This window comes from Acanthaster planci, linkage group LG07 (assembly GCF_054643075.1).
Source record: "Acanthaster planci isolate LZ-2023a linkage group LG07, COTS_SCS, whole genome shotgun sequence".
Lineage (NCBI taxonomy): Eukaryota > Metazoa > Echinodermata > Asteroidea > Valvatida > Acanthasteridae > Acanthaster > Acanthaster planci.
This window is the reverse complement of record NC_141783.1, coordinates 15,643,499-15,663,247: the sequence shown is the minus strand read 5'-3', so window position 1 is coordinate 15,663,247 and position 19,749 is coordinate 15,643,499. Positions and strand designations below refer to the sequence as shown.

At 42.3% G+C, this 19,749-nt stretch overlaps 2 protein-coding genes across 2 annotated transcripts in view; one reads left to right on the top strand and one right to left on the bottom strand.

The window, feature by feature from the left end:
- The window catches only part of kif19 (kinesin family member 19), a 48,349-nt gene extending 35,863 nt beyond the window's left edge, over nucleotides 1-12,486 (top strand). Inside the window, exons 13-20 of the mRNA XM_022236824.2 lie at nucleotides 1,716-1,903; nucleotides 2,324-2,405; nucleotides 4,367-4,498; nucleotides 5,151-5,272; nucleotides 5,933-6,060; nucleotides 6,454-7,316; nucleotides 7,851-7,964; nucleotides 8,653-12,486. Coding sequence (XP_022092516.2) covers nucleotides 1,716-1,903; nucleotides 2,324-2,405; nucleotides 4,367-4,498; nucleotides 5,151-5,272; nucleotides 5,933-6,060; nucleotides 6,454-7,316; nucleotides 7,851-7,964; nucleotides 8,653-8,825 — 1,802 coding nt within the window. The 3' untranslated portion in view covers nucleotides 8,826-12,486. The remainder of the gene's footprint in view (nucleotides 1-1,715; nucleotides 1,904-2,323; nucleotides 2,406-4,366; nucleotides 4,499-5,150; nucleotides 5,273-5,932; nucleotides 6,061-6,453; nucleotides 7,317-7,850; nucleotides 7,965-8,652) is intronic.
- On the bottom strand, nucleotides 12,209-18,736 carry LOC110980277 (pre-mRNA splicing regulator USH1G-like). Its single transcript, XM_022236825.2, has 2 exons — nucleotides 18,360-18,736; nucleotides 12,209-15,957 (listed from the first exon to the last, which is right to left on the bottom strand). Exons 1-2 carry the CDS (start codon nucleotides 18,518-18,520, stop codon nucleotides 14,832-14,834), a joined length of 1,287 nt encoding a protein of 428 aa, XP_022092517.2. The 5' UTR covers nucleotides 18,521-18,736; the 3' UTR covers nucleotides 12,209-14,831.
- Nucleotides 18,737-19,749: the final 1,013 nt, after the last annotated feature.

The following is a 19,749-nucleotide window of genomic DNA, read 5'->3' as shown; positions in this document are numbered from 1 at the left end:
AAAGCTCACAATAGAATGAGAGAAACTTCAAAGCTCACAATAGAATGAGAGAAACTTCAAAGCTCACAATAGAATGAGAGAAACTTCAAAGCTCACAATAGAATGAGAGAAACTTCAAAGCTCACAATAGAATGAGAGAAACTTTAAAGCTCACTATAGAATGAGAGAAACTTTAAAGCTCACAATAGAATGAGAGAAACTTCAAAGCTCACAATAGAATGAGAGAAACTTTAAAGCTCACAATAGAATGAGAGAAACTTTAAAGCTCACAATAGAATGAGAGAAACTTCAAAGCTCACAATAGAATGAGAGAAACTTCAAAGCTCACAATAGAATGAGAGAAACTTCAAAGCTCACAATAGAATGAGAGAAACTTCAAAGCTCACAATAGAATGAGAGAAACTTTAAAGCTCACAATGTAATGAGAGAAACTTCAAAGCTCACAATAGAATGAGAGAAACTTCAAAGCTCACAATAGAATGAGAGAAACTTCAAAGCTCACAATAGAATGAGAGAAACTTCAAAGCTCACAATAGAATGAGAGAAACTTCAAAGCTCACAATAGAATGAGAGAAACTTCAAAGCTCACAATAGAATGAGAGAAACTTCAAAGCTCACAATAGAATGAGAGAAACTTTAAAGCTCACAATAGAATGAGAGAAACTTCAAAGCTCACAATAGAATGAGAGAAACTTCAAAGCTCACAATAGAATGAGAGAAACTTCAAAGCTCACAATAGAATGAGAGAAACTTTAAAGCTCACAATAGAATGAGAGAAACTTCAAAGCTCACAATAGAATGAGAGAAACTTCAAAACTCACAATAGAATGAGAGAAACTTCAAAGCTCACAATAGAATGAGAGAAACTTCAAAGCTCACTATAGAATGAGAGAAACTTCAAAGCTCACAATAGAATGAGAGAAACTTCAAAGCTCACAATAGAATGAGAGAAACTTCAAAGCTCACTATAGAATGAGAGAAACTTCAAAGCTCACAATAGAATGAGAGAAACTTCAAAGCTCACAATGTAATGAGAGAAACTTCAAAGCTCACTATAGAATGAGAGAAACTTCAAAACTCACAATAGAATGAGAGAAACTTCAAAACTCACAATAGAATGAGAGAAACTTCAAAACTCACAATAGAATGAGAGAAACTTCAAAGCTCACAATAGAATGAGAGAAACTTCAAAGCTCACTATAGAATGAGAGAAACTTCAAAGCTCACTATAGAATGAGAGAAACTTCAAAGCTCACAATAGAATGAGAGAAACTTCAAAGCTCACTATAGAATGAGAGAAACTTCAAAGCTCACAATAGAATTAGAGAAACTTCAAAGCTCACAATAGAATGAGAGAAAGAAAGTTTGAAAGACTACTTGATATTCCTTCCCTCCAAAAGTGTGTTAAAGGCCCAAAATGCAGCCTCACCCCTCAGAAAGGTTGTAACAGGTTGCATAAACAACTTTCTATATATTATGTACCTGAAAAACTATTCCCCCCTGAACATTTGGTTTTGGTTCCGCCTTTGGCCGTTACTTACATGTATAATATTGGGATTGATTCGTGAATGAATGTGCTGTTTATCAGGAGCCACAATTTCACTTAGGGAGAACTTTGAAATTGGATGCAAAGTGCAGTGTCAGTCGGTGTCCTAATCAACCGGCTGCACCCGGAGTAACAAAGTAAGGTTTTGTCATGCTTTTCTCTCTGGCAGAGCAAAACCAGGAGAAGGAGACGGATGCAGACAGCACGACATCGGAGTCCCCCGAGCCCGAGGACATCGTGAATGCCCGGGAGGAGATCGCCGTGCTGGTGGGCCGGAAGAACAAGCTGGTGACGGCCCAGAAGGAGCTGGAGGGAAGACTGGAGGAGGTCAGGACGAATGCAAACACACTGGAAGAGGTGAGGAGATATGGGGGAGGGGCTTATGTAAGGAGATTAGGGCGGGTGTATGGACGCAAAGTTTCAAGATATTTCCCCGTTTGATGTTGCAGGTTTCATGTTTGTGAAGTTGTAATGCAGTTCAACCTTAGTGCCATCCATTTCTGTCACATGACCACATTTGGTTGCATTCGGAATGGTTGTGGGGTTGTAGGCATTTAGCTGAAAACTGGCTGTCTACTACGTGGCCATCTTTTGCATGCGATGCATCCTTGCATCAAGAGAGTTGTCTCCGCAGACCCATCTGCAGTTTCCTGCTCAGTCCCTCAATTACAGGGAGTAATGGTTGTCATTGAAACCATACATGGCTTCAGATGTGGTTCTGGTGTGCCAGTAACAGGGTATGATTTCAAGTCTGTTTTGCATGCCTTTGTTTCATAGGTTCTCCCAAAGAAGATCACCAGTGAGGAGCAGGGCGAGATCCTCAGCATGCTTTGCAAGGTCCATGAGCTGGAGATTGAGAGTATCCTTTGCGTCTTTCCTTCATGTTACCATTTAGCTTGTCGCATGCTGTAAATACAACAACTACTTTATCTTTAGGAAAACTTGAATTTTCAATGCTGATTGGTCGATCCATGGCAACAAACAGTGTGGCATGTGACTGTGTTGCGCGGTCCATTTCAAACCCTACGTGATGCATTATTCCGACTCCGTGCATTGCACTGTTTTCATGTGAAAAGCATAACGCATAGAAAGCTCACTCATAGAGGAATAACTTTAAACCTGGCACATTTGCGTGCATAGGCCCCATTGATCTCCATTATTATGCAGTTTAGTGATAGACCCCTATAACATCTTTACTGCACGTCAAATTTGCTTAAAGGTAAATTTGTTGTCACGCTCACGCTGATGGAACACGGAATAATGTCATGTGTTTGTCCCACATCCTACTCGGCCTTTGGCACCGTGTTACATGGGACACAGACGCACTACATTATTCCCTGTTCCACTTGCACTCATGTGATGCCTGACTTCCTCACTTGCTTTGCCTTTAGCCATATAATGGTTAAAGAAACCAAATCTCTCTGGGCAGACTAAACATCTCCTTAAGTCAAGAATGGCTCTTGGAATGGGTAAAAAGAGTTTGAAGTATTAAAGGGGATGGGCCGTGCTGGGAATATTTCTTGTAAAACATGCATAAACACCTAAAACAAACATATATATAACCAGAAAAATTACCTGCACAATTTCAAAATGCGCGGAAATATATTAAAAATTATACTTTTCACGACCCTATTTTACTCCCTTCTGGGAGCAAAAGCTAAACAACAGCCGTCAGGTACCGAAAGTTGTCTGACATTCCCAACAATCACGACATCATAGGACAGAGTCGTTTTTCCAGCGACTGTTAACTGTTACGCAACGACGCATCAACATGTATGTAATGCTGTAGCGTTAGTGTGTGCCATCATGTCAGACTCAAGCGACGATAATTCCAGCATTGATGCTTTTTCCAATCATGACAGCGATCAGTTGTCATGTTCGTCTTATTCTTTTGATGAAGAAAGCGACGTTGCAGGAGCTGATGAGGCACAAGAAATATTGCCTTGTCAGTTTGAACCAGAATACACTCGGGAAGAGATTTTACAACTCGAGGCTGTTGGCCACGGGCATGGCGGTGACCCAGAGGACCGACAACAAAACACTGACTGGTCATGATTTTATTTTTTCTTGTACCATTATATAAATTTGTCTTTCTGAAGAGACGTAATTGTCCTACCATTGGCTATTCAATAGGTGTATGGTAGAAGTCGTTTTTTTTGCCATGGTTATAGGCTAGCCTACTTCGTCAAAGTTGGTGTTCCATTCCGACAATTTTTCTCTTTGCACTAGGGAAACAAGACAAAATGTGGTTGACTTGACACGTACAAGTTACGTACCCGACTACGCTCCAGAGAAGAGAATATTATTCTTGCGCGGACCGATCAACTTTCTTGCCAGAACTATGCATTCTTGTCTGGAAAGTTGAGTCTGTCCAATGAAGTCACATTTTTGCAAAGATTTGTCTGCTGCCCTCATCGACCAAGTTTGCTGATTTAATGACTTAAAGAGGGGTTAATCCAACGTATTGTATATAAGACGGTTGAAAACTATCACATAACGACAATTTAACCCTACATGGCCCATCCCCTTTTAATAAAGATACACAGGGGTACTTCATTGAACCTGTGATCCATTCATCTGGATTCTAAATGTCATAGGGGCACTGCAAGGCTGTTTAAATAAATCTTGTATTTTGTAGACTTGGAACAATGCCAGCTTTTCTTCCCATCTGTTGTCTTGGTCTTGTCTTACTCAGTGCTTGTTTTGTATTTCAGATTTCATCAACTTGGAACTGATTCTGTTCAAGTCCATTTTTTAAACCATTTTACACCCTCTTTGGAAAGTATTGAACAACTTGATCCTTGACCAGCCGTTCTGTAGACACGGAGCTGAAATCCCAAGCGCTGATTCACAAACATACCACAGAGCAGAAAGAGACGCTAATCCGACGCTACGAGAAGCACCGACTGCTGTCGGACAGGATCATCCAGGAACAACGATCACTCATCAACAGTAAGTTCTATCTGCATTTCTCTTTTTGCTAGCAGGTCACACACACACGTGTGCTCAGTATTGCAATGCGTACCTTGCTCTTTTGTGTGATTCATATTGAAAGATGTTATTTAACGTGCCGCTGCATTCCACCAAATTAACCTGGGAAACTCATGATTTTTTTAATACACATTAGGAATTTACTTTCATTTCCCTGAATACCCCCGTCCATGGAACATTCCCTGTGCATATTGCCCAATTGATGGGCGTGTGGCGAGCTGCAGACACACAGATTCTTGACCAACCATTATCACTTCTCAGTGGGCATTATCAAATGTTAATACACAGTCAGTTTGCGCATTGTTGAAGAGAGAGACTGTCTGAGGTAATTATGAATACTTAGTATTACTTGATCACAACTTCGTTCAGAGGTTTGTTCTCCATTCCAAAGTAGCTGTGATTAATGACTATTTATGGAGTTTTACATTGGTTAATGCAAATTTATGTATTATGTGGTTTTGCCCTAAAGATACACGTACATAATTTAATAAGCACTTTTATTCGGTGCTGCCCTAGAGTTTGTGAGAGTAAGATTCACTAGCTAGTGTGGGGTAGATCTCAAAGCATGGTGTGAGAGTAGTTTCAGGGATTGGTGTCTCTTTTTTTCCCATAGAGCACGGGATATTCCGGCCTCAGCAGTTGGAGGACTGGTATGATCAGTATACGTCGGCTGTCTTTGATGAAATGTCCATCATCAGCACAAATCCCAACCTTCAAAATATCAGGGACATCAAGGTACTGACTTTTCCCATCACTAGATTTCAGGTTTTGAGAAAAAAAAGAATACGTCTTCTAGTTCCATTTCCTGTACACTTGTAACCATGCAAAAAAATCAGAATTGCCCTTAGTGGCAACACTGGTTCTAAGTTTATTCTGTCTTCAATTTGTCTAGAAAGCATTTAGGAAATGCAGGAAATTGAGACCATTACAGAGTTCTTTTTCTTGTGCAGCTGGCAAAATTCCAGTAGCTTAGTGCGTTCTTTAATTCTAATACATAACCACTAAAATACAGTTGCATCAACGTCGGTTGAGATGTATGACTTTCTGTGGTCTTGGTTTTTCATGGGAAAAGCAGCGGGTTTTCTACCATGGTGGCCAATTGAAGAGTGACGCAGAAAACAAGGTAGCAATGGAGCAAGGGTTTTAAGGCAATGGTCATTAGGCACTTGTTGCTAGTGATATTGCCTGGCATCGCTTGATGCGGCAAAGTGCAACAGCTCTGGAATGGAGGATTGGAGGGTTTCGAGAGGGCCAACAGTAGGGCCTTAAAAACCAAAGAGCATGCAAAAAACAAGTGCATAGACCTGCACGCGGTTGCTTGTAATCCGTTCTCGTATGCCATCGTGTGGCAGTTGTCAAAATGTAAATATTTCTGTGGTAACATTCTGGGTTTAGGCTACCTCAATGTTGAATCTGCGAACCCTCAAAGCCCTGCAGGAGGGATCAGATGACACCTTACCAGAAAAGGAATCCATGGACATAAAGGCTAGAACAAAGAAACCTACCCACGTACCAGAAGACAGGTAAAAGCCTTGAATGTTTTTGTGACGAATCCTGCCGCCATAATCCTGTTGGACAAATGAAACAAGTGATGAATACTCGCCATACACCGAGTAGAAATGGAGAGATTGATCCCCTGGTTGTTTTCATCCATTTTTTAATCTCCCCCCCCTTCCGAAAGCTGACTACATTCCTCCCAATCCAATCAAACACATCAGACATGTCCGCTTTGCACCTGTTTCTTCAGCCTCCTTTGAACATTTGTCTCTGGTGGTCCTTTTAGATTGAAATAAAATTGGAAATGGCAGTATTCCTTCAGCGAGACAATGCTGTTGGTAAACATTTGTTGGCATGATTAGAGATGTGATTGTTTACCTCTGTGATATTTACTTCCGTTCTTCCTCTCTCGAATTCAGTTCAAACCAGCCTCGCGTCTTCAACCCAAGCCCCCGGGCACACCAGCTGCGCCAGAAATCAGAGTTTGGCTCCCTGCCCAAGATCAAAGTCCAAACCAGCTCTCCATTGGTGGCCACCGTGACACCCCCGGTCACAAAGCACGAGAGCTTAGAGACGCTGAACGACCATGGCAAGCATCCCCAGTCCCCCGGCAGCACCCTGATGAAGGCCAGGTCGTTGCACGACCTGGAGGTGGGCGACTCGGACCCGGACCTCGTGGCCAACAATCGCAAGGAGATCATCCAGCGCACCAAGAAGATCGCCGCCATCGCCGCCCAGAAGCGCAACTCCCAAAAGCAATTTGAGAAGCTGGGCAGCCGGCCTGAGAAGATGAACCTGCACGAGAAGACCATCGTCTCGCTGCGGTCCGTCTACGAGGTCTCAGAGCCTGACACGGACAGGGAGTACCTGACCATGAGCAGGCTCTCCAAGCATAACAGCATGCACAACGCTGGTCACAACGACCCGAACAATGACGACAACATGTCCATTGTCACCATAGACAGGAGAAGCGAGCTGACTGACACGTACTCCAACATCAATGTCAGGCACTCCAGGCACAAGAACATGGGAGGCGGCAGCATAAAACGCCCGACGGAAAAGCAACTGGCGGAGAAGCGGCGCCGAAGAGGGCTCGGATACGAATCCAGCGGACATGTGATGTACATGCCCTCCAAAGGGGGGCACAACAGGGCGTACCCGTCCGTTGACGCCCATCACCGGGGTCATGGAAAGAAGATTGTGCCCAGAGCAACGGCAACGCATGCTGGCCCAGACACACACCCAACTGGCAAAGTCAAATACCCCATAGTCCATCATGCAGGTTAGTATCATTTTCTCTTACCCGCTGTTTTCTTTCAGACTGGTTGAACCCCCCTTCCCCCTTGGAACTCTCACTTCAGAGATATGTATATTCCCCACCTACCCACCCCCTTTTCAGAAAGTTCCACCACGACTGGAAAATGTGAATTGTACACCGGAATCAATGATCTTGATTTGACTGTGACTTTTTGTTTTTGACTTGGGCCCTATTTGACGGTTACTTATTAAGCAATTGGAATTTTAGCTGTTTCACTTTTAAAATTTTCAGTTGTACATATCCATTTGCCTTGTTTGATTGAATTGGGATCCATGATCAGTTTGATTATGATCGTAATTACCATCAACGATATTCATGAATAGAATTGTAGGAAAAAATCTCAGGTAAACTTCACGTGTTCTTTTGTTGAAGCCCCTCTCAAAAAGGTAAACAATGACGGAAGAGGTCTTATTTAAGAATGCAGTAACTCGTCCAAGACCCAGTGGCCATTTGTGTTTTTGAGAAACATTTGGTTTTGGTTGTCACTATTGCGTCTAGGTGAACAAGACACCACCATATTAGGCTCCCGCAGCACGCCCACCAACATCAACGCAGTCCATCAAGTGGGCGTGGACAGGGGGAAGGGACAGAGCTTACAGAAAAGAACAAGGGGTAAGCTGGGAAAGAAAATTCAGATGAGAAGTAAAAGGCAGTGCTCTATGCCTTAATAACTAGCACTAACACACAGTACCATTTCTTGTTCCTGTGGAAATACATGTACCTTGCAGGACTCCCGGCCCGGCATCAGATATTCAGAGAGTGTTATACGGTTTTCTATTCAAAAGCAGCGGGTCACCGTCTGTATTGCTTGTTAGCAAAGAACCTACTTCATGAATTATGCACTAAGCTACTGATGTCAGCACAGGCTGGGCCGCTGACCACGAGGCCCAAGCTGCAGTGCTTTAGTCCAGTCCTTCACAAGTCCCCCTCACAAGCAACAGGGTGAACAATGGAATGCTTCTGTCTATTTGAATAGACTGTGACTTGGCTTTCGGCCGAATCACTTGTGATAAACTTGCAGGGATTGGTGGTGGACTCGACTGCAGCGCTTCCAAGTTGGCCATCCACAGGGAAGCTTGTTTTGGAAATGCTGCCTTCTTGGAGATGAGCTTTAAGACACCCTAATCCAACGTTAATGTTTCAGGCATATACTGCAAGCCACAATCTCTCGTGGTTTGACCTAGACATGCACAAAGTACTTTGACAAAAATCATAATCCAAAACCAACAAAAACGTAAATCTGCCATAGCACCTGGGATGCAATGCTGTGTAATGTCTTCCTTCCTTATCTACCACATAGGAGTTGCAAATAATGACATGTCCAACCACAGCACGCCTCAACTCCTGGGAGGCAAGCAGCCAGTCGGCAAGCGCCAGCAACCGACATATCCAGTGTACCAGCGCAAAAACCAGTTGTCAGTGTCTGGCTTTGGGGTAACAAGGAACCAAAGGATTGGATATCGGAAGATGTGATCGGCTGGATGCCAGCCTCAGTGGAGACCAATTTCATAGAAACAGTCATACTAACTATGTCATGGTTACCAGCTAAAAGTTTTTGTTCATACCCAGTATACTGAGATCTACAAGGTCGTGGTACAGGCTAAATGTGAGGAACTCTGATTGGGCAGTTTGTGCGTGGCCACATTTGGTTTAGGTCAGATGGGTACCTTGTGATTGGTCACCAATGATGAATTGCGCAAATCTACATCACTACCAAGTTTTGCATTTCTGTCTGCCAGTCAGGGCCACCCACAACCCTTTACATTTCCCTCTCAAGATTATGTAACAGCTGAACGTGGCATTTACCATAGATACAAAGGCAGTTTTCAAAATACTACATGCAAAAAAAAAAAAAGAAATGTCTCATAGACCTGCATAGAAAAAGATCCTTCATCAATATTGCATTCAGCAAGGACTAGATGAATACCAGCAAACAGTGATGCCGATCTTGAGAGACATAATCTGGCTATCACTACAGCATTTCCTGTCTCCCAATGTAGCTGAAAATGCATCAAAAAAGTCATTAGTATCCAGAACAAGTTGGCAGAAGAGCCACAATAAGCACACTGGCTGGTTTAACCATTATATTTCTGTGACACTGGTCTCGGTTTAGCTTCGAATACTGAAATTTCAGGTTTGTTCGACAGTTTTTTTCTTTGGTCATTGTGCATAGTTGCAATAAACACTCAGCTAAGAATACAGGTACTTGGAGGACCAAAACCAGGAAAGTGCTTTTAGTGAGAAGGTTTGAAGTAAAGGCCAGTTGTCTGGAAATGTACTTGGTCTCTCTGATTGCTTTTAGTGATATTATTTTTATCTCTAGGTACGATGTACCTAAGAACAAAGTGATTTCAAATGCTGTTACCTGCGTCGTTAGTGACTGGTGGTGCTTCTTAGTGCACTCTTTCATTTCAATTAATTTAAAGGTCACCTCATAAAATGCCTTAAATTATTTTATCCCACACTTTTCCTTGTTTTATTGCCAAATTCTGTTTTGTATCCATCTTCATGTTTTAGTTTCAGGTTGTGTCTGTGTGAAAGAAGTTGGGAGAAAATAGTGAACTTATGTGGGCCATGTTTTGTCATTGCTAAGTGAGAGTCACAAATTATTGATGGCTCCAGTTTAAATTACTGAACATAACTGGGTCATATGTGATACATTAGTTGTGACATTTTAGACTATGCTGTTATCAAGCAGTGTAGGTATGGTTTCTAGGTACAGTGCACTATTTGAATATCATTGGAGTACACTTCATGGACGGGTTTTGTTGGTTAAATTCAACTTTCTCGTCAGTAACTCGTCCACCAGCTATGAAATATGGATCAGCTGTGGTCACAGAGTCCAGTGCCCGATTAAGTGAACTGTAGGCCCTGAGCGCCCTTACATAGGCCCAATTGTGGGTGATGTACGAGCAGCAAGTTCATAGCTTTGGAAAACCCCGGAGCACCGGAGAACCCTGGGGCTTTGGAAAACCCTGGAACTTTGCATATCATGTTGATGCTAAGCTTGCACTCTGCCAGCTGCCAGGTAGTCCGAAGCTTTCTCCAAATCGAAACTTCAAGTAGAGAAGCCAAAGGGTTGAACATAAACTGTGGTATATTTGTAGGCCCTCAAATATTTGTAGGTCATGATTTTGTTTACAGACCTAGGCACCTGATGTGCCCATTTGATAATCCAGCCTAGTTATGCAAGGTTCATGGGGAACATGCCTCAAAACGTGTGGGTGGTGCGTGCTTGATACCCCAATGTCACACCAGCAGCACCATTAACTTTGATAAATTCCACTGGGCAAAGTCGGTCTGCTCGACCAATATTGTAATGAAGAGCCGCTAATATGTTTGATTTGTATTTTTTAGCATTAAGAGGTCAAAGGTTGCACCTCCTGCACTATCTGCCCCACATCCTGTTTTTTCCCCCTGAACTTTAACCAACACAAACATGTGCTTCTCTTTGATTGGTTATTTGTCATCTTAAAGTTGATGATAAGGTAGCGATGTGCTATTCACGTCAGTAATAGAAAACTTGTACCAACTGAATTGTTCCTGTCTGTCAATGTTTAACAGTTGCTCATGTTAATATTTTTAAACATTTCACAGCCAAACCTGAGGTGTTAAAATTAACACCGTGTCAAGTTGGCACCCGAGTGTGTCAAGGCAACGCAAGCTTGATGCTCCATAGCTCTCTGTTTTTGATGTGCATTTTTGATGCCAAATGCATCGTAAAAAGTATTTTTTTTCTCGAATGTCTGTCTATGTAATTGATTACTATGAACTAGGAGTGGCGTATGAATTTTAAAGCATATGTAGGTGACTGTTTCATGTAAAGATGGCAATAATAATGTGTAATTATGCATGTCTTTCAGGATCAATCATTATTATGCTGTTATATTTTCCAATCAATCAGAACAAATTTTTGTTTGCCGAATTATGTGTAATTAGTGCCTTAATTCAACAGATGAATTAAACTTTAAATTTTCTATTGCTTCATTGGGAATCTTTTTTTGCAAATCATGTAAATATGTAAATTAGAATTAACTTATTTATTAATTCATGATTAGTGTAATTAGAATGCTTTGGTCGTTCTTTACAGGGTTTTGTAAAATCCAATTGGGTATCTACGAACAAAGGTGTAATGAGTATTTATTTGCAAGGAGCGTGGTTTTATGGACAACACAGACGTTGCTTTTACGTTTTCAGTTAATACAAACCAATCAGGTCAAGAAGAATTGCTTATTACAACATATTTTTCATTGTCATAGAACATCTTTGCTTGCTAACCAAATGCCTTGCCTTAGATCACCAATTAATTGTGGTTGAAATGATCCCATCCCAAATGCCCCGACTCAGACATTCCAAATAATGATGAATGCAAAATTCACAGTGTAGCGTCTTTCAAATAGTCATCATGTTTCCTTGCTTCACGGTTTTTTTTTTCAGTGTGGCCGATGGCTTTTTTTTGGGGGGGTCAGAAAACAGCCAGTTTTCTGTGGCATTTCGAGCGAATCATTTGAACAGTTACGGGGCGGGGTAATTTTGTTCTCCTCGTGTAATCAATAATCAATGTCATTTCAATCTTTCATATCAGATGTACTGTTTGGAATGAAAGTTGACTGAAATTTTGAGATCTATGCATCACGTGATCGTAGTGGTGAAGCTGTCATTTGTGTCAGTCGTGATTCTCAGCAATAACTTGAAAGTTGATTGAAACTAATGTTAAATTCAAGTCAAGAAGCTTTGGTTCACTTATGTAGGCCTGTGTTTTAAAGGTACGTGTGCTTACGTGCGACACGGGGAGTAACATGGAGGTAAAAGAGCAGATGTCGACAATGAAATAATTATTCGCTCTCGACAAAACGTTCATTTTTTGCACGTTTACATTTCTGTCAAGTGCAGTTTAATTATACCAACACCATCAGAAGACGACAGAATTCTTGTCTGCAGAAGACAGGTTTTAACAAATTAACCATCTGCTATTTATGTGACCTGCCAAGTCTGAAACAATTTTCTATATTTGAAAATAGTAAATGAAACGAGTCGGAAATGAACATTCATTCAAAAAAAATCGGTCCTACAAAAAGGTGTAAGAGCTTTGTACTTAATTCAGTAATAATTCAATAAACTCAACTTCAAAGTACTTGTTTCATTTTGACTGTCTCACAATGTTGTTAACAGGTCATGCTTAGCAATTAGAAAGGCAGCTGATAACGATTCTCAGATAAGACCAGACAAAACCGTTCACAAGACTAGTCGCAATGAACAATGAAAGCAATATGCTTTAATAACAGCAGTTCGTTTGAACAGCTTGCGTTTTCAATCATACTGGAGGTCTTGTCTGGTCTTGTGATGGTCATGACTTGTTCTTGTGGCGATGCTTAGTAGTAGTAAATAAAGTTGGAGAAGGCGGGGGGGGGTGTGACAAAACACCAATGACTGGCTCTTTCATGCGACAAAACTTGAGTTGTGATTGTATCACACAGGGTGTAATTTGTCGCTTGTTACAGCATGAGAGAGGAGAACCCCTTTTGTTTTTCACTCATCAAAATTGGATCTGTGGTGTTACTCTTCACAAATCAGGACTTTCAGTCAGCGTTATGAGAAGACAGTGGGGTCGCCTCAGAATTTATCAATGAGGGCTGAAACTGTGAGCGATTATTAGCCCTGTGTGGTTATATGGAATGAGGCAGATTTTCCCATGCGTTGGAAAAAAATTAAATAAGAATTTCCAATGACTTACTTTTGCACAAACTGTTTTGCAGCCTTCAGCATAAGAAACGACTGTCCAAGTGTTACATTAAAAGAGCTGACTTGACGGTGTCTTTGTGAGAAATGCGCAATTTTCACACAAAATACAATTCATTATCAATTATTTGTGGCGGGTACATAGTAACCGCCGATCTCATGTTTCAATACAAAGGAGCCCTGGCAATGGACGTGGTTTCAAGTTGAAATTGACAGTTCAAGACTTCGATAAATTTCCTGATTAAACCACGAAAAGTGGTAACCACTGAGATCATTTGTACCAGCAATTTTACCTTTTCTTATTCACTGCCTGTTTACTGCTCCTCATTAATATTTACAACCTTGAGCGATTCGAATGTTTGTATTTCAGACAACACCTTCAAAATGTCCAAGTTTATTGGCTGAAAGAGAATGACAAGCATTCGAGCACGGATGATTGGTTGAGCGATTGGGTACTCCATGCGTTGGATTTAGACTTGTGTGATAAAAATTGCTCCGATAAAATATAAAATATTTCAACAATCTGTTAACGTAGTACAGTATTTTCTTTTGAAAATGTCAGCCTGGCATTGCTTATGACAAATGTCGTGATTTGAAGTTCTGCCCCAAGATTTGCGAGTTCTCTTTTCCCCCCCGAAATTCTATAACAGTTAATTAACCGTTCTGTGTCTTACAATTACTCTGTTGTGTGTGGCGTGGGCCTCTTCACTTGAGAAATCTAGAACTTTCTGACAATCGTCGAAGCATCGAGCACCAAGTTAGAAAAGAAAGTCCAGTTCCATTTTTCCCGAATAGCACACAATTGGATAGTTGGAATTGCGCGCATGCGTCCACCAGTATAGCAAATCGTCATTATGGCTTGTAACTACTGATCTCCATTATAAATGGTTGTCACTTTGTTTACATACCGTCATTGGTCGTATCTTAATTATTCCCCTTTGGCCAAAAATAACGCATGCGCCGTTACTAAGCGGTCACGTCCAGTTTCCCCTAGATGCGTGTGTTATCTTCAGAGACCGTTGGCCGGCGTGGTCATTCGCACAATATCATGCAATACAAATGGCAGCCAAGATCCAAGCAATTCTATACACTCGACACTTTGCTGTCATTTTGACTTAGCTTTTTCCAGTGCGATACTGACGGTAAATAATGAAGCAGGTGATGTGAGTCAGTACCCTTATTTAGCAATGATTACTCCTACATCTCTACCCAAGAACACTCAGAACGCTTGAAGCGAAGCTGGGCTTACTATCATTGTCTGATAGCCGCTTTGTGGATCGAGAACATCGGTAATCCACGACAACTGACAGTGGCTAGTCGAACCAATCAACAGAGATTGATCGCATTTTTGATTATCAGTAGCTGCGTATAATGCATTGTCGATAAGCGAAGCTGCAAATATCTGTGGGCCCCATTATGCACTGGAAAAACTAACTGTCGGGACTTCAGTATTGGTGCGCTGCGCAATTTGCTGTTCGGCGGCAGCCATTACTGTTTGGAATTTGCTTAATCCATTCCAAATCTTGGTTTTGCATGTCATCGGCTCAGTGGCTTTGGGAGATGTTCAGGCTCCTAACTCTGTCTCTAAAGGTTCGTCGTCAAATCCTTTAATAAGCGGCAAAGTTTTGAATACTTTGATTTGGTTGAAGTTGGGCAGAAATGAAGATGGCACCAGAGACCAAGCCAACTGCGGAAAATCAAAATCGACGCAGATGGCTGTAACTGAATATGTCATTCTATCTAAAAATAAGTGTCTTTCATAACTCCCGGGTTGTTCACTGCTTCCCTTCGTCGAGAGATGGCATCGGTCAGTTTCCTTCTCGGACCCAGGGGTAGACCGAGCTTGACAAAGTCATCGTCGTGGAGCAGCATGAGCGCAGTGAGATCAATTTCCTCGCGGGTGAACACCGGCAGGTAATCCAGTAGGTTATGCACGGCCAGGAAGAACTCCAGATCACTGGTGCTTGGCCCGACGTCGTCGTCGTCATCGTCGTCCAGGTCGTCTGGATTCCAGTCCAGCTCGTTCGAGTTCTGATCGGTCGACGAATGTCTGCGATCGTCCGGCTTACTAACGTAGATTTTGGGGACATTGGGATCACCGTTGGTTTTTCCGTATTCGTGCTCAATGTCCACGTCGTTGAGCAAGTCCTCCTCCTGTGTGACATCAGCTTCCCCGGGCTTCCTAGACGGTAAACTCTGAACAGTTGAGGCGATGTTGGAGCCGGCAAACGGCTGCCAGAAGCCCTGCTCCCGAATATCGGGCCGTTTGGCCTCGTCCTCGTCACTACTGTTGTCGTCGTTGCGGTCGCTGGCGTTGGACCTAGAGTCTGCGGTCGACCTGCTGAGGCTGTCCTCGGAGTGTTGGGCCCCGGGGACCAGTGACGATTTGGAGCGCCCCCTATTGTTGGAGGAAGTGATCTCTGAGAACATCGCCCCGGTGCTGTTTCGATGCGGCCTTCTAACCGCTGGGCTAGATCCTTCCTTCTTCCCACCAGCTTTCTTCTTGTACAAACCGCTCTGCTTGGCTTCTTTCTTCTCCTCCTTCTTTTGCCACTTTGTGTGTTCCGCCTGCATCTTTTGCAGCTTCTTGGCTCGCTTGTCGGCATCGCCCATGGCCTTCTCCTTTAGTTTCTTGACCTCTTTCCGGTTCTTGGCCGACTGCTCAGCCATCACCTCGTCCAAGAGGGTCAAGCAGGCTTTGTGGTTGTTCTCGGCGGCCAGATCCCGGGCGGTCCGGTGGTCGTTGGTCAGGGCCCAGACATTACACCCGAAGGACACCAGGAAGGTAGCGGTGTTGACGTGGCCAGAGAGGGCAGTGTAGTGCAGAGCGGTGTGGCCCTGAATGTCGCACACATCTGGGTTGCCCCTGGGGTTGTTTGAAAAGGAAAATTTTGAAAAACATTGTACATACGGATGATGAACTTTTAAGTTATTTGCTTCCAAGCAATAATACATCTTGTGCTATCACTTTGTCACTGCTAAAGAATGTACAGAAGAAAAGAGAAAGAAATTTGCACCAACTTAGAAGAATTTTCACAGGAAAATGTCGACGACCAAGAGCTATTTTTGGTATTTGGCTTTTTGTGCACAGTCTTCCAAAAACAACACACCGGGAGGGTAATACAGCAAACAAGAGTAGGACACAACTGTGACTACTTATAATCCATAAGAGAATGGATAGGAACGAGGTTGACATTTAAAAAAATGAAATTTCATTTGATGACTAGAACAAATATTCAATAAGGTTAATTTTCAATCCATTTGCAATTTGTTAATTAAACGTGGATCTAATGACACTGTGTAGCAGAAACGTGTAGCAGGGATTCCAAGTCAAAAGAGTCAATACGGACGATTCACCATAGCGCGCCTCCAAGAGTTTGCAAGGTGTTTGCCAATCACAATGCACGAAATCTGTCGACCCTTTCCAAACGCGCGTTGGGTTGACAGATTTCGCGCATGGCCAACGTGTTACAAACTCTTGGCGGCGCGCTATTGAGCACATGTTGCAAAATATTAGATGTACAGAAGAACTTTTTTGCCTTATCCTTTTCACTTGTGCTAAGCAAATCTTTCTTGTGCTTAATTTGGTGTGTTCAAGAGTCACTCGGTATTTTGCACCAGGCCAACGCACTCAGTGTAGCTGATTACAATTAGACTTTAATGCTGCCAATAATGGCTATATGATCTTGGTATCGGCCACTGAATTTTGAAGAGGATTTTGTTTTTAAGCAGCAATGATAACATATGTTTATTCGTCTATAGTCCAAACCGATATCACAAAGTGCAATCTTTATCTCCGACATGATGCAATTAATATCACAAAGTGTTTTTTCATGAAGATAAAAAAGTGATAATCGATGCTTGAAACTATTTTACTCACTTGTTAAAATTAGGCAACGTTGCCATAACGAGCATAATGATTGGACAAAGGATGTCGTATACGGGGCTCATATGTATTTTTTGTTTTTCGAAATGATGACCCACCAATATACGATGGGTGTCACCCCCCCTCCCCATCCTTGACGTTGGCCTCAGCAGGCTCGTACTATTTTCGGCCTCTTCTTGTAGAGGCAAGGGCTTCATGAGCATTTTGTATACATAATGGCTAGAACACCTAATACGAAAATTTGAGTTCCGAGCATCAGTCTGTGCTTCACAGAATTATAACTGGATCCAATTATGATATCACACAGTTTGAAGAAATTTACCAGGAGACAATTTTCTGAAGAAACATAGCCGAGAAAAAAAATTTGATATTCATCTTAGAGTAAATCTGACAAGAAAAGACCTGAAAATGCTGGTATTTTTTCTCACCTATCACTTGACAATCCTACCCGTAACTATCTCTGTCCAACACATATTTCTCGTCTATTGACATAAATTACAGAGCAAGAGTGTAAACTAACATCGCGCGGGAACTTGTTGAACTTCGTGCTCCAAATTCAACAGATAATTGGCCGAGAATAAACACTAGCTCTCCATACATCCCCTGCAATAAAGTTAACGGATGCTCCTTTCCGTCAACAGGAAGGGCACCATGTCAACTGAGTTTTAATAATCAAAAGTAATTATGCCGAACGGGAATTCTCTTTCACAATCACGGTTAATTCTGCAATCAGTTGCTGGAATGTTGTCAAGAAATTTGAGAGTATGAGACAAGGGATTCGGACATTAAATTTTCCAATATGTCTCCGGACCTTTTCTGTTTTCTGATGTTTCCGACGGTGTTTGCGGGCATTTTATGTGGTCAGTCGGACTAAATGTGACTAGTATCTTCAGTGTCAAAGAACACAGATCTGCCAATCAGTAGATCAAGGATCCATCCATGTCCCGATGCCATGTCAGAGTCGACCCAATGAGAAGCGCAGTTCCGAAAAAATACAACTCGGTCCGCCAATGTACGGCACCATGTAGGTGCGTGGGTCATAAATCGTCTATGCAAGGCCTACTTCGGCACTTGATTATTATTATCACACAGACACCCACTCTAAAAACGGTTGGGCCAAATTGACCTGGAATATGAAAGCAGACTTCCTCTATCCTTTTCCAGGTAAAAAAATAAAGTCATTTTCCAAGTTAGAAATGACATTATCCCGCTCATTTCGGATCCGCAAAGTGTTCTTTTTAAAACGAAAAAGAGTCAAGCGTATCCGGATTCTACCTTCTGGGTAGCTTTTAGAGTGCACACCCTATACACAATTATTACGTGTTTGCTCTTGGCATTTTCAATGAAATAAGAAGAATTTTTCATCCAAGTGGAATACGTACCCTCTAGAAACGAGTATACGTAGTGCGTCTGTGTTGCCCTGATATGCCGCCCATAATGTTGGTGTTCGGCCCGTATCGTCTGGTTTGTTGGCTTCGCGCCGAGTCGCATCTCGCAGTGAATCCAAGTGGCCATCTCGTGCAGCCTCGTGAAAGCGGTTCATGCTGAATTTCTTTTCTCTCCTCCTCGATTCCTTACCTGCAAATCATCTCACGAGAAGATCTGATTGACGAGACCACGGCAACAGAAAATTAATCCCAGGGGGTAAAATGGCGCAAATCTACCTTGTTGGGGAATGTTAGACCATACGCTCCAAATGTCATCGCCAGTGCGCATGCAGCCGGAATTTTGGGCGGTGCGATTTTTGCGCATTATGAAGAACGAGATTATTCATTGTAATTCGAGCGGACTTTGGAACCGGTAATAAAGGGTTTAACAAACATACTGCACACAAAGGTTACTAGTGGCGCTAGGTTAGTGTAATCAAGACCGACTGACACGGGCAAACTGACTGCCAACTCTTGTTCGGTTGCGCTTACATGTTTGTATTGCAAGTTGGGGGCTGGTTTGGGTTTCTAGTTAACTCCATCCCAGGTCAGAAGTGTTTAAAGTCAAACTGGAGAAAAGTATCGAGAGACTGATATTGGGTGCTTCATGCAGTAAGTCAACTATTGGATGTATTTGTACAAACTGGTCAGTTCGCAAAGGCACCGTGAAGGGAGGGGGGCTGCCAGGTTAGTGGGAGGTGTGCCAAGATCGACAATGCGGGCTTCAAGTTCGTCACTCCCACTTTTTTTATGGCGGAACTCAGGGGGTTAATTGACAGCTAGCGCTGGTACGCGCGAGGATCGATCCAGTGGTTGTTAATCGGTGCAACAAAGCCAGTTTTGCCTGTGGTTACCCAACTTGATGATTACACCCATTTTATTATTGGACCTGTTTTTACAAAAAAATACATTTTAGCAGCCGTTTGATGGCCTCACTCATTTTAGTTTCCTATATTTGATCTGAGTGGAATACTTCATTTGCCATAAAAAAGATTAACACCCACAAACGAAACATACAAATTGGAGAAAGGTGGATGGGCGAATGATAATTTCTTAATCGTTCAAATCGGGAATTCACCGAATAAATTCTGCTCATTTGAGACCGTGGAGTCCCAGGGAAAAATCATTACAGGCAAAATGATGAAACTTGACGAGTAAATTTGACTTGCTGACGTTTTTAGTTTTGTCAAAATGAATGCAAGGTTAGGAAAATACGTCTAGGCCTATGTACAATTCAGTCTGTTGTTTCGTTGATGTCTTCAGAGATATCAACACATTTTGATGACAATATTAATACTGAGGCTCTCCGACTAGTGAGATGATTTGCCAAAATATCACAAATCAA

Coding starts and splice junctions, on each gene's coding strand:
- LOC110980277 (XM_022236825.2), bottom strand. CDS start 18,520: ATGAACCGCTTTCACGAGGCTGCACGAGATGGCCACTTGGATTCACTG. Junction 15,958..18,359: donor CGTATACTCGTTTCTAGAGG/GTACGTATTCCA, acceptor AAACAACCCCAG/GGGCAACCCAGATGTGTGCG.